Source organism: Herpailurus yagouaroundi, unplaced genomic scaffold (assembly GCF_014898765.1).
Source record: "Herpailurus yagouaroundi ecotype Mexico unplaced genomic scaffold, PumYag 221, whole genome shotgun sequence".
Lineage (NCBI taxonomy): Eukaryota > Metazoa > Chordata > Mammalia > Carnivora > Felidae > Herpailurus > Herpailurus yagouaroundi.
The window spans coordinates 14,924,349-14,937,824 of NW_024412452.1; the positions used below are offsets into that span (position 1 = coordinate 14,924,349).

Genomic DNA, 13,476 nt, shown 5'->3' on the forward strand with positions numbered 1-13,476 from the left:
TGCACCAAGAAGCATAAAATACCTAGGAATAAATCTAACCAAAGATGTAAAGGATCTGTATGCTGAAAACTATAGAAAGCTTATGAAGGTAATTGAAGAAGATTTAAAGAAATGGAAAGACATTCCCTGCTCATGGATTGGAAGAATAAATATTGTCAAAATGTCAATACTACCCAAAGCTATCTACACATTCAATGCAATCCCAATCAAAATTGCACCAGCATTCTTCTCGAAACTAGAACAAACAATCCTAAAATTCATTTGGAACCACAAAAGGCCCCGAATAGCCAAAGTAATTTTGAAGACGAAGACCAAAGCAGGAGGCATCACAATCCCAGACTTTAGCCTCTACTACAAAGCTGTCATCATCAAGACAGCATGGTATTGGCACAAAAACAGACACATAGACCAATGGAATAGAATAGAAACCCCAGAACTAGACCCACAAACGTATGGCCAACTCATCTTTGACAAAGCAGGAAAGAACATCCAATGGAAAAAAGACAGTCTCTTTAACAAATGGTGCTGGGAGAACTGGACAGCAACATGCAGAAGGTTGAAACTAGACCACTTTCTCACACCATTCACAAAAATAAACTCAAAATGGATAAAGGACCTGAATGTGAGACAGGAAACCATCAAAACCTTAGAGGAGAAAGCAGGAAAAGACCTCTCTGACCTCAGCCGTAGCAATCTCTTACTCGACACATCCCCAAAGGCAAGGGAATTAAAAGCAAAAGTGAATCACTGGGACCTTATGAAGATAAAAAGCTTCTGCACAGCAAAGGAAACAACCAACAAAACTAAAAGGCAACCAACGGAATGGGAAAAGATATTTGCAAATGACATATCGGACAAAGGGCTAGTATCCAAAATCTATAAAGAGCTCACCAAACTCCACACCCGAAAAACAAATAACCCAGTGAAGAAATGGGCGGAAAACATGAATAGACACTTCTCTAAAGAAGACATCCGGATGGCCAACAGGCACATGAAAAGATGTTCAGCGTCGCTCCTTATCAGGGAAATACAAATCAAAACCACACTCAGGTATCACCTCACGCCAGTCAGAGTGGCCAAAATGAACAAATCAGGAGACTCTAGATGCTGGAGAGGATGTGGAGAAACGGGAACCCTCTTGCACTGTTGGTGGGAATGCAAATTGGTGCAGCCGCTCTGGAAAGCAGTGTGGAGGTTCCTCAGAAAATTAAAAATAGACCTACCCTATGACCCAGCAATAGCACTGCTAGGAATTTATCCAAGGGACACAGGAGTACTGATGCATAGGGGCACTTGTACCCCAATGTTCATAGCAGCACTCTCAACAATAGCCAAATTATGGAAAGAGCCTAAATGTCCATCAACTGATGAATGGATAAAGAAATTGTGGTTTATATACACAATGGAATACTACGTGGCAATGAGAAAAAACGAAATAATGGCCTTTTGTAGCAACGTGGATGGAACTGGAGAGTGTGATGCTAAGTGAAATAAGCCATACAGAGAAAGACAGATACCATATGGTTTCACTCTTATGTGGATCCTGAGAAACTTAACAGGAACCCATGGGGGAGGGGAAGGAAAAAAAACAAAAAAAAGAGGTTAGAGTGGGAGAGAGCCAAAGCATAAGAGACTGTTGAGAACTGAGAACAAACTAAGGGTTGATGGGGGGTGGGAGGGAGGAGAGGGTGGGTGATGGGTATTGAGGAGGGCACCTTTTGGGATGAGCACTGGGTGTTGTATGGAAACCAGTTTGACAATAAATTTCATATATAAAAAAAAAAAAAAAAAAGAAGATAGTACAACTCCCAGATAGGAAGCTAAAATAATCAGATAGCAAAATGTCTTTGGACTTCTCAACAGCAACACTGAAAGCCAGGATGTAGCAATGTCTCCAGAGTTCTGAACGAACTGTATAGTTGGCCAGCAGCCAGGACATCTTCAAAACAAGATCTCAAAAAATGTTCTTCCTATGCTAATAAGCTTGCTTCTGGACTATCTACAGCACCAAAGTAAGGAGTACTCGGGGATGGGTGAAATGAGTGAAGAGGGTCAAACAGCACAAAACAGCATATACATTCCAGTTATAAAATAAGTTAAGTTCTGGAATGTAATGTAGAGCATGTCAGCGATAGTCAATAATACTGTGCTATAAGCAAAGCTGCTGAGAGTAAATCTTAGAAATTATCACACAAGAAAAAACAAATTTGTAACTGTGTTGATGAACGGATGTTAATAGACTTACTGTGATCATTTTGCAATACATACAAGTATCAAAGAAGAAAAAAAAAACCCCACAAGTACTCAAAAAGAATCCAACACCAAGGGATTCAAATAGCAAAGGGGCAAAGCTGAAAGGAGAACCCAGGATGCCAGCTGGGTGCCAGGCAGAGAGGGTACCAGTGCTTCTGAAAAAGAAGGATCCAGGAGAGATTTCTCAAACGTTTGCTAAATCCAGATACACCAAGGAGAGATACAACAGCAGACAGCTTTTTAACTGAATTTTACTGAATATTAAGAAAGCACACAGGTAAGGAATTATTTTTTCAAGTGAAAACAGAATTGTAAAGGACAGAGGAATCACAGTATATCACCTGGTTCAGCTGATGATACAGTGAGCAGAGATTCTGTACTCAGGGAATACTGAACACCAGTCTTACAGCACCCCCAGTTTATGGGGGACATAGGGAGGGAGAAGCAAACTGGATGTGAGAAGGCTTGAGTACAGGGGGTGGAGGTGGGGAGAGGGATGAAAGAAACCTAAATTTTCATCTTTCATGGTAGAAAGTCAACAGTGAATCTGGAAAAAAAAAAATCAAGCTGGTATATAAACAAGATATTTGGAAATATGGGCATAAATAGTTTAAAATTAGCTAAAAGAGTTGAAATTGGTTCCTCTGAGGAAGGGGAAGTGGAAGTAGGTGGTAGAAATTTGGGGCTTGCTCACAGATGTGTATGTTTGATAAAAATAAAAATTCTTTACGACAGAGCAGAAAGGTGAGGAAATAGAGAAAGCAAGAATACTTGAAGTGTGAGTAGTTGTGCTCCCAAAGTAACGGGGCAAGATCTGAACGGAATGCAGGTCTCAGGACATATAGGCAACATTATCTGCCATCTAATATACTGAATATATTTGGAATAGTTTTTAGTTTATCGTGCTCACGTTATACTGTATTTTACGATATTATCGACAACTCATCAAAAACAACATAGGTGCATGTTAGTCCACCTTACGGTTATATCATAATTAATATATGTTGTTGAACATGTGGATTTCCAATTAGTCTATTTATACTGAAAACTCAAGATAGTGCATTTCTTTGATTTCAGGTAGTATGTAATTCGGTTTATAACAAAAATACAAAAACATAAAAAGTTCCTCAATAATAGCAACACTATTCATAATAACCCCAAACTGAAAACAGCCCAACTGTGAATGGATAAACAAAATGCAACACATCCATATAATTAGTACTTAGCAATAAAAAGGAATTACTGACACACCCAACAAAATGGAGAGACTCAAAACAGCATGCTAATTATAAGACGCTATACAACAAAGACCACATACTGTGTATTTCCATTCATAGAAATTTCTACAAAAGGCAAAACTACAACAGAAAGTAGATCAGGGACTCCTAGGCGGCCCAGTGGTTAAGCATCAAATTTTGGCACAGGTCATGATCTCAGTTTGCGAGTTCAAGCCCTGCATTGGGCTCTCATCAGGCTCTGTTGAGCCAGCTTCGGATCCTCTGTAAGCACCTCCCCACCCCACCCCCCATCGGTACCCCTCCCCAGCTCTAACGTGGCATACGCACTCTCTCTCACAAATAAACAAACATAATAATAATAAAAAAAAAGTAGATTAGTGATTGCCTGGGATGAGGTGGGATCATAGGACTACAGATCTGCCCCAAAACTCACTGAACAGCATACTAATAGAGGTAATTTTGGAGGGATGTAAATCATACTGCAATAAAGCTGTTAAAAAAGCTAGTTCAATAATGCATTTTAAGGTGACACAAATATGCTTAAAATTTAACACAACACAGTACCCATAATTTGATTACCAAATCAGTTACATTTTTAGATTTCTAAATTAACAAAGTTTTTAGGGCTACATAGGATACTTTCAAATGTGGTATACGTTTCAAAACATTTTAAAATTCCTAGTTCAAAAAAAGCTTTCCTCATGGCTCCATACTCCCAACTGCAGGCTCACGTCACAAAGATCAAAATTACAATACACCTGTCTTCCAGTAAGAGGGCCACCAACGTGGTATTACCATTAACCCTCGAGTGTAAAACAGAGTCTAAAATTTAGATTCTAAATTACAGTGAGGCCCTGAGTTTAGAGCAAGACAGTATGATTTTAAATTAAAATTATTTCTGGGTTTAGCAGCAGGCAGATCCCTCCTCCTCTCAGTCAACTGCTTCGTTCCCCAACTTCATGGCATTATATAATCTGCGAGCCATCTGCCAGTAACCCCGACCCAGCACTGCAGCAGCATCAACCCCCGACAGGGCTAATCCCAGCTTGACTTCCTGCACCCTTACTTTAAGCCTGTCTCATCTTCTTTCTGTTCAGATAGCTGCTCTCTAGTTTTTCATCCAATGTGCAACACTCTCCATCCTTTTAGGGAGGACCTTTCCATGTAATTCTACATTATTTACAAAGTATCTACATATAATTCTTTACAAAGAAAGTCACAAGGGCATTCAAAACACCTACTCTTTGCCCTCTCCTACTGATTAAAGAGTCCCCTAAGATTCTACTGAAATCTTCACGCATCACGTAACTTCTTTTAATAGTAATTCTAAACATTTCCTTTATTGCTGAGAAAAAAGCTAAAATTTCTAAGAGCTTCTCAACCTACTTAATCTGCTTTCAAAGTAACTATGTATTTCATTCAGAACCATATACTGACAAAGATTCAGTGGCAACATAATGGATAAAATACCATCTTTATAGCTTCTTGAAACCAGCAAAAGATCAAATATAAATTATGACAATAATTTTCTCAAGATCAGATACTTACACATCAGCCAAAACTATCCGCGTCCGTGTCACATTCTCTATGGTGAATTTGGTTTTTCCTCCTTTGCCAGCGATTCTTCCTATTGCTCTTGACAGGTGGTCTCCCTTTAGGGGCTTCACTAAATGAGAGGAGCGAGACCTCAGGAGGCAAGCCATTCCAGTATACCACCCACTCCATAATGAAGTTTAATCATTAACTAAATTTCCCTACTAAAAGACACAAAACATATATTGTCTATTTTTAAAACCTGCTAGTAATACAGGTCAAATGATGCTATTAGAAAGCTAAGAGACACATACGATACAAAGTCAGCAATACAAAAGTACAATAATAATAGGAAAAGACCATCATACACTCACCATCTGTAATTTCAAAGGACTCTAGGAAGAGGTCATCCAACCTAATGAGGGCAACTGCATCCTACAACATAAAAATAAATGCTGTGGGGCCCTTCATTTAGATACCTGAGAATGACTATTAAGTTAAAATTCACCAACTGTAGGGGTGCCTGGGTGGCTCAGTCGGTTGAGCGTCCGACTTCGGCTCAGGTCATGATCTCGCGGTCCGTGAGTTCGAGCCCCACGTCGGGCTCTGTGCTGACAGCTCAGAGCCTGGAGCCCATTTCAGATTCTGTGTCTCCCTCTCTCTCTGACCCTCCCCCGTTCATGCTCTGTCTCTCTCTGTCTCAAAAATAAATAAACGTTAAAAAAAATTAAAAAAAAAAATTCACCAACTGTAGACCTAGAAAACCCCCAAATTTTTTTCGAAAAAGCCCAAATCCATTGAAACATTCATATTATGTTTAAGCCCCTATTTCAGATGTCATGAAATCACTCACCTCTACCTGAAACCCAAGAATAAAGGCTTTCACAAAATCAGCTGCTTTTGTCAGAGCACTAACATCCTTGGTTTCTTTACAAGTCTGTTAAAAAAAAAAAAAAAGGTACAAATTAAGATTGGAGATAATATTCCAACAAAACACTAGGACTGACCTTCCCCATTATTAAAATTTCCTTTACCACCACCCTTCCCCAATATATTCTCTACGACCCAGTTTTTGGTGATAGATCAGCACTACATTTAATTTACCCAAAATCTATAAAGAACTTATCAAACTTAACATCCAAGAAACAAACCAGTTAAGAAATGGGCAGAAGACATGAATAGACACTTTTTCAAAGAAGACATCCACGTGGCTGACAAGATACATGAAAAGATGCTCAACATCACCCATCATCAGGGAAATACAAATCAAAACCATGATGAGATACAACCTCACACCTGTCAGAATGACTAATATAAACAATAAGAAACAACAGGTGTTGGTGAGGATACAGAGAAAGGGGAACCCTCTAGCACTCCTGGTGGGAATCAAACTGGTACAGCCACTCTGGAGAACAGTATGGAGATTCCTCAAAAAACTAAAAATAGGGGCGCCTGGGTGGCTCAGTCGGTTAAGCGTCCGACTTCAGCGTAGGTCATGATCTCACAGTTCATGAGTTCGAGCCCTGCGTCGGGCTCTGTGCTGACAGCCTGGAGCCTGCTTCGGATTCTGTGTCTGCCTCTCTCTCTGCCCCTCCCCCACTCACACTCTGTCTCTCTCTCTCTCTCTCTCTCTCTCAAAAATAAACAAACATAAAAAAAAACAAAAACAAAAAAAAACCCTAAAAATAGAACTACCTTATGATCCAGCAAGTGTACTATTAGGTATTTACTAAAATACATAATACAAAAATATATATTTGAAGGTGTACATGCACCCCAATGTTTACAGCAGCAATATCAATAATAGCCAAACTACGGAGAGAGCCCAAAGGTTCATCGTCTGATAAGTGGATAAGAAGATGTGGTATATATATACAATGGAAGAGGGGTGCCTGGGTGGCTCAGTAGGTTAAAACGTCTGACTCTTGATTTTAGCTCCAGTCACGATCTCACAGTTCATGACATCTAGCCCCATGTGGGGTTCTGTGCTAACAGCGTGGAGCCTACTTGGGATTTTCTCTGTCTTTGCCCCTGTCCCACTCACACGCATGCTCCCTCTCTCAAAATAAATAAATAAATTAAATGAATGGGATGGAACATTACTCAGCCATCAGAAATAATGAAATCTTGCTATTTGCAACAATGCAGACGGAGCTAGAATCTATTATGTTAAGTGAGAAAAGTCAATCAGGGAAAGGCAAAATACCATGATTTCATTCATATGTAGAATTTAAGAGACCAAACAGATGAACATATGGGAAGGGGAGGAGAGAAGAGAAGGAAACGAACCACAAGAAACTCTTAATAAATAATAGAGAATAAGCTGCCTGAGGGTTGATGGAGGGAGGTGGGTGGGAGATGGGATAGATAGGTGATAGGCATTAAGGAGGGTACTTGTTATGATGAGTACTAGGTATTGTACGAAAGTGATGAATCACAGAATTCTACTCCTGAAACCAATATTACTCTGTATGTTAACTAAAATTTACATTAAAAAATAATAACTTGCAAAACAAAATGCTCCCAGCTTTACAGCTGGGTAGTTCCATCCTGCCAAATGACTACACTCCATGAGCGATCTCACTCTGGGGTAAACTGCAAGATTCCCTCTGGCACAGCCCAGACGCCCACACGCTGAGGGACCTCTGACCCTGGTCTATCCCGTCAATGCCCAGGCTGGTCCTCTTCTTCCTCAATGCATGCAGTCTTCCTGGGAGTTCTGATCTAATCTCCTGACTTCAACTGTCATCATATACTGATGTTTCTCAAAGCACTAACTCCAGTACTAACTACCAAAAATGATTTAAGCAGGGATCTTTTCCTCAAAGGCTTTACTGGATAATTGCAGAAATAGCTGCTATTCATAAAATTCCTACCACTGAAAATGACATGCATTGCAAAGGTGCTTTACATACAGCAGCTCTAACCTTCATGTCAACCTTGGGTATTAATATAAAAACCTTTACATTTGAGAAAACTAAAGTACTAAAATGTGAAAAAGGTAAAATTCCAATACAGGTCTGATTCCAAAATTGTCCCTTCTATTCTCCCACACAGACTCACAATTTAGTTGAGACCACATAGTTGACAAATTTAAAACTCTACAAGGTTGTGTAATGGCACATTTAAAATCAGACCCCAGTTCCAATCCTGTATGTGACCTTGGGCAAGTCCCCTTCTTGCTGCAGGTCTTAAGTTTTCTCATTTGTAAAATAAAAAGGTCAGAGTGGGAGGTCCTGAAAGCCTCCCCCCCCCCCCCATCAAGATTCACTTATTAGTGAATGAACTTTGACTAACATACTCTTTTTTTTAATGTTTGTTTATTTTTGAGAGAGAGAGAGTGTGAGTAGGGGAGGGGCAGAGAGACAGGGAGACAGAGGATCCGAAGCGGGCTCTGTGCTGTTAGCACAGAACTAACAGGGGTCAAACCCACGAGCCCTGAGATGATGACCTGGGCTGAAGTCAGATGCTTTAACCAACTAAGCCACCCAGGGGCCCCAACTAACATACTCCTTTGACCCTCAGTTTCCTCGTATCTAAATGATGGGGATTTGTTAAGTACTTCACAGGGCTGTCCTAAAGGTTAATATGATGTGGTGCGTGCTAAAGCACCACTACGTTTATGGCCTCCGGCAGGACCAACAAGTGTGAGTGGAATCCAAACTAATGCTGCTGGGACATGTGACAGCCAAGCACAGCAAGAGTGTAGGCTCTGAAGAGACGACTGCAACACAGGCCAATCCTAAAGGAGAAAGCTCTTGAGCTGGATTCTGAAAGATGACTGGGATTGAGGCAGGAAAAAAAGAGTACAGAGGAGAGGGCCTTCTTCAGAGAGCAAAGCCCCCAATAGTATGGACATAAATATGTTCAAAGAGATGGTGAGATGAGTTAGGACTTAAATTCCTACTTAAAAGGCAGGTTAGGTCAAAAAACAGCTTTTGCCCTTCAGAGATTTTGAAGACACTAGGATATCACAGTAAAAGCAGTGTGGTCCGGGCACTGGCACACAGGAAGGGGTGGTGAAAGGAGATCTAAAGCAACGAAGCAAGGGAAACCCTTAAGGAAACAAGGTGTTCTCACACAAAGCTACAAAAACCTGCATGAAAGTGACAATGAGAACAAAGAGGAGTTCTACCGCCAAGTTCTAGATTTTAAACTTTACCAACTCTTCAGAGCTGTGCATCTGCTTTACTGCATTATTCTAGCTCAACACGAGTCTATACCAGTCCTGATGACAGTACAAGAACCCTCAAAACAGAAGATAGAATTAATTTTGGTTATTGATTCTAATACGAAACTGGCACCCAGGAAAAGAAGACCAAAGTCAATTAATATTAACTTTCAAACTGACACCATGAAATGAATATATGTGTGTGTGTACAAGTATGTACTTTCGTTCCTTATTTACATACTTCTGTTTATGACAACCTCTTTACTCCACCTTCTCTCATTTCAACACAGAACACATCATAAAATACATGTACAGGCATGGCCAGTATTTTGGTCTGACCTTAGGCCCACCTTATGAATTCAACTAATATACATGTTGAATGCAAACTTCAAAGACATTCAAGAAGTTCCAGCTCACTGTACTATTTTAGAAAACTGCATGACGACCGTTTAACAAAACAACTCCCACTAAGGAAAGCCTATTCACTCCTTTTCATCCCTGTAGGAGAGAGAAGCCCTAACATATTTGGAAGTGGTTGACACTCTCCTTACCCTGATCTCTACATTCCTCGATTTCAAGTTAAAGCGTATCTGAAGTCCCAAATGTTCTACAACAGGAGTAAATATCTTCATCCAGTTTTCTTTTAATGGCGTGTATCTGTTAGCTGGGACCGGAATTTTCCTTGTTTCTTCTTTCCCACTCTACAATAAAAGAACACACAACTCGGGAGATGTCTCGAAGGATGGAGATGGGCATTGCAAAATGACAGCTCTTCCCCAAAAAGATTTAATTGAACGAATTAAACTTCGTTCAGGTGAGTCGTTTCTCTAAGAACCCCACTACGGAAGAGCCCCAGCAGTTTTAACATCACCCAGAGGCCACCGGCTTGGTCCAACTTTGGCCCCAGCCTCGTTCCTCACCCACGGTCCCCGCTAGTACCAGGAATCCATCCCCAGCGAGGGGCGGGAAAACGGGTCTCTTCGCGGGCCGGGCCTCCTCTGTGTCCATGCGGGCCGCGTCCCCGCCCTCCCCCGCCGCGGACAGCTGCTCAGCCTGCCGTTTCTTCGCCCGCCGGCCACCCTTGCGGGTGACTTGGGTGAAGCCGTCCTCGGCCCCCGCGCTCTGCGCCTCCATCTCCGTTTCCATCCCCAGGAATCTCCAGCCCCAACATGTGCTTCCGGCCAGAACGCGAGCACCGCTACAATGCGCAGGCGCACCTCTCAGGGTCCAGCGTCCGCCAACCAGCCCCAGGGCTCCGCCCACTTTCCTAAGAAGTCCCACGTAGGGTCCCTGGAGCGGGATTTTGTGCGTTTTTTGGACGAGAAGGGGGAATATCCTAAAATATGCCTGATTCCTGTCGTGCCCTCTGGCTCCGCCATTCCCAGCTGACGCATTTGCAATCTCCAATATGTGTATGTGCGAAAGGCAGTAGGTAAAGACGATAAACAAGTTTGTGCTGTCAGTGAAGAAAAATCTTGCTTCACTTCAGTGGCGCATCGGGCATTATCAGAGACAACTAAATCCAACTCGCCTTGGTTTTGGGGCTACTACGGCAAGCGGGAGGGCGAAAAGCGTTAATGTTTGGAGTCTGGTTTCCCGGTTTGTGTTTTGTCAGGGTCTGGGTGTACTTGTTGGGCGGGGGGAAGTTGGCTGGACCATGTCGGCCTTCGAGAAGCCTCAGATCATCTCCCATATTCAGAAGGGCCTCAACTACACGGTGTTTGACTGTAAGTGGGTGCCCTGCAGCGCCAAATTTGTGACCATGGGCAACTTCGCACGGGGCACCGGCGTCATTCAACTGTATGAGATCCAGCACGGGGACCTAAAGCTGCTTCGGGAGGTGGGTGCCAAGCGGGACTGCCCAGTTCCAGGATCTGGGACTACCGTTGGTGAGGGGTCGAGTGCGGATCTGGGGTTGGGGGGAGTCTGCATTTCTTTTTGCCCAAGCCTCCGTCCAGCGTCCCCCAAAAGCACAGCTCGAGCTGCGCGGAACCAACGAAGATGATCGCAGATTGAGGAATACTTCCGACGTAAAATGCTTTGGTTCGAGTCCTGAATTCTCGGCTGGCCAGTTCATCCGCGCCCTGCTGGCCCCTTCCTGCAGTCACCCTCGCAGTCCAAAGCGGGGTCCCTGGGAAGTGACATTAAGATTTCGTATCTAAATTCGAGGCCCTTCTAGGCAGTGCGCAGTTGTTTGTGGAGTCTTTTTAATAGGCCCTGTTAGTAAAATGCTTTTTCTTATAAGCAGAGACAAAGCTGGTACCGTGATGCCTGCATTGTAATTGGAGGAGACAGCCGAAACATTTATTCTTCAGCGAGTATCAATTGATTGTCTGATATTCCCCGGCATGTGAATGACAACGACCCTGGTTTCACGGAGTTTATTTTCTAGTGGGAGAGAGAATCAGTTAAATGATCAAACAGACGACGCATAAATACAAGCAGATGAATTCTCTAACATAAAGGAACACGGTTCTATGAGAGTAAAAACAGATTTGGGAGAGTAGATGCTAACTAGGCCAAACTAGGAATAGAGGAGGTTTCCAGAGGAAACAGGGTATGCGGAACCTCAGCGATGGGAGTGGTAAGCAGGGACCAAACTTTGCAAGGTCTTTAAGTTGTTTAAAGGAGTTACGCTTTTTTAAATGGGACATCTCTGAAGGACTTTTAACTGGATGTGGCAAGAGCAAGTTTACAAGTTTTGTGAAGATCATTAGTGAAAGAATTCGAGAATAATGATGGTAACTAATATTCTTGTACTTGTTTACAGTTTTAAAAATGCATTGATCTCAGGTGATTAGTCATAATCAAGTATTAGGGTTGTAATAGACTACAGGGAAGGTTGAGAGCTCCAGGGATTAAAAACTATGGAGAGAATCTGCATGGAGAAGATTGGCTTTAAACTGGTAGATAAAGGTTGGGGCACCTGGGTGTCCCAGTACAATGAGAGTTGGACTTTGGCTCAGGTCATGATCTCAGGGTTCCTGAGTTGGGCTAGCTGCTGTCAGCACAGAGCCCGCCTGGGATCCTCTGTCCCCCTCTCTGCTTCTCCATGCTCTCTCTCTCAAAAATAACCCAAAACATTAAAAAAAAACAAACAAAAAAAAAACTGTGGTAGATAAAGAATGAATACAATTTGGATAGGCAAGCTTGGATTAGAAGGAATATAAGATCGATCCCATCTCACTTTAAATTTCAATGAGTGCCAGTTTTCTTGTTCAGTTTGTCTCTTCTTTTTTAGTTTACTTATTTTGAGAGAGAGCAGGGAAGAGAGAGAAAATCCCAGGTAGGTTTGGCACTGTTAGCAAAGAGCTCACAGATTGTGAGATCATGACCTGAGCTGAAATCAAGAGTCAGACACTTGAGCCACCCAGGCACCTCAGTTTGTCTTTTCTAGCCAGGTACTCAGAGTTCCTACACATGACTTATCCTTTTCTACCTTGCCTTGCTTATGTTGTTCGCCACTTAGCCCCCAGGCACCTGTTGCTATTTTAGGGTCCAGTTCAGATTATTTGATTTAGGAAATCCCTTCCTGATCCCCACACAAAGTAAACTCTTTACATTGCATTATGCTGGTTCTTATCTGCTCCAGAAATAATGTAATTCTGTCTAATCTCTAATTAGATTGTAAACTCCTGGAGAGTAAGGACAGTGTCTTTTCATCACTGTGGTTTGTAAAGTTCAACCACTCAATAAATTACTTGTTAAAAGGATGAGTGAATGTATAGTCTGTAAAAGGATGTAACTTGGAAAATTTAAATATCAGTTTATTGATCATTAATCAACTGGGGTCAGGGTTTGAACAAATGGAAACATTGGAATAGCAGACAAAAGCAGGTGAAGTATTAGGAACAAATACCAAATACCATCAAATTTAACCAGAGAACATTTACAGACTCTAACTTTTTAAAATAAGGTATAATTTGTATACACTTAGGAACACACTTGTTCCACAGAGTGAAATAATGCCCTTTGTCTCTGTTGACAACCTATTTCAGGATACCATGCTAAAGAAGGACCAGAGGTACTTGAAGAATGAGTCCCTTCTTCTAAAAAGCCTCTTGTCTAGAGAAAGGATAAAACAAATGCAAAAACACATTTAAGAACTTAGATTGTGTTTGGCTGTTATGGTGCAGTGGAAAAGAATACAGGTTAAATATAGGCTCAATGGCTCTCAACTCTTACTGTGCATCAGGATCAGCTGAGTATGTTCTGTTGCTGTTGTCATAGATTGTGTGTGTGTGTGTGTGTGTGTGTGTGTGTGTGTGTGTGTGTGTGTGT

The 13,476-nt window shown here is 41.8% G+C and overlaps 2 protein-coding genes across 2 annotated transcripts in view; one reads left to right on the forward strand and one right to left on the reverse strand.

Moving 5' to 3' along the window:
- The window catches only part of PNO1 (partner of NOB1 homolog), a 22,518-nt gene extending 12,106 nt beyond the window's left edge, over positions 1-10,412 (reverse strand). Inside the window, exons 1-5 of the mRNA XM_040458218.1 lie at positions 10,135-10,412; positions 9,747-9,896; positions 5,878-5,961; positions 5,399-5,459; positions 5,040-5,157 (exon numbers count right to left, since the gene is read on the reverse strand). Of these exons, the coding sequence (XP_040314152.1) occupies positions 5,040-5,157; positions 5,399-5,459; positions 5,878-5,961; positions 9,747-9,896; positions 10,135-10,341 (620 nt within the window). The 5' untranslated portion in view covers positions 10,342-10,412. The remainder of the gene's footprint in view (positions 1-5,039; positions 5,158-5,398; positions 5,460-5,877; positions 5,962-9,746; positions 9,897-10,134) is intronic.
- Positions 10,413-10,751: 339 nt separating this feature from the next.
- Positions 10,752-13,476, forward strand: part of DNAAF10 (dynein axonemal assembly factor 10) — a 25,618-nt gene continuing 22,893 nt past the window's right edge. Inside the window, exon 1 of the mRNA XM_040458217.1 lies at positions 10,752-11,035. Coding sequence (XP_040314151.1) covers positions 10,853-11,035 — 183 coding nt within the window. The 5' untranslated portion in view covers positions 10,752-10,852. The remainder of the gene's footprint in view (positions 11,036-13,476) is intronic.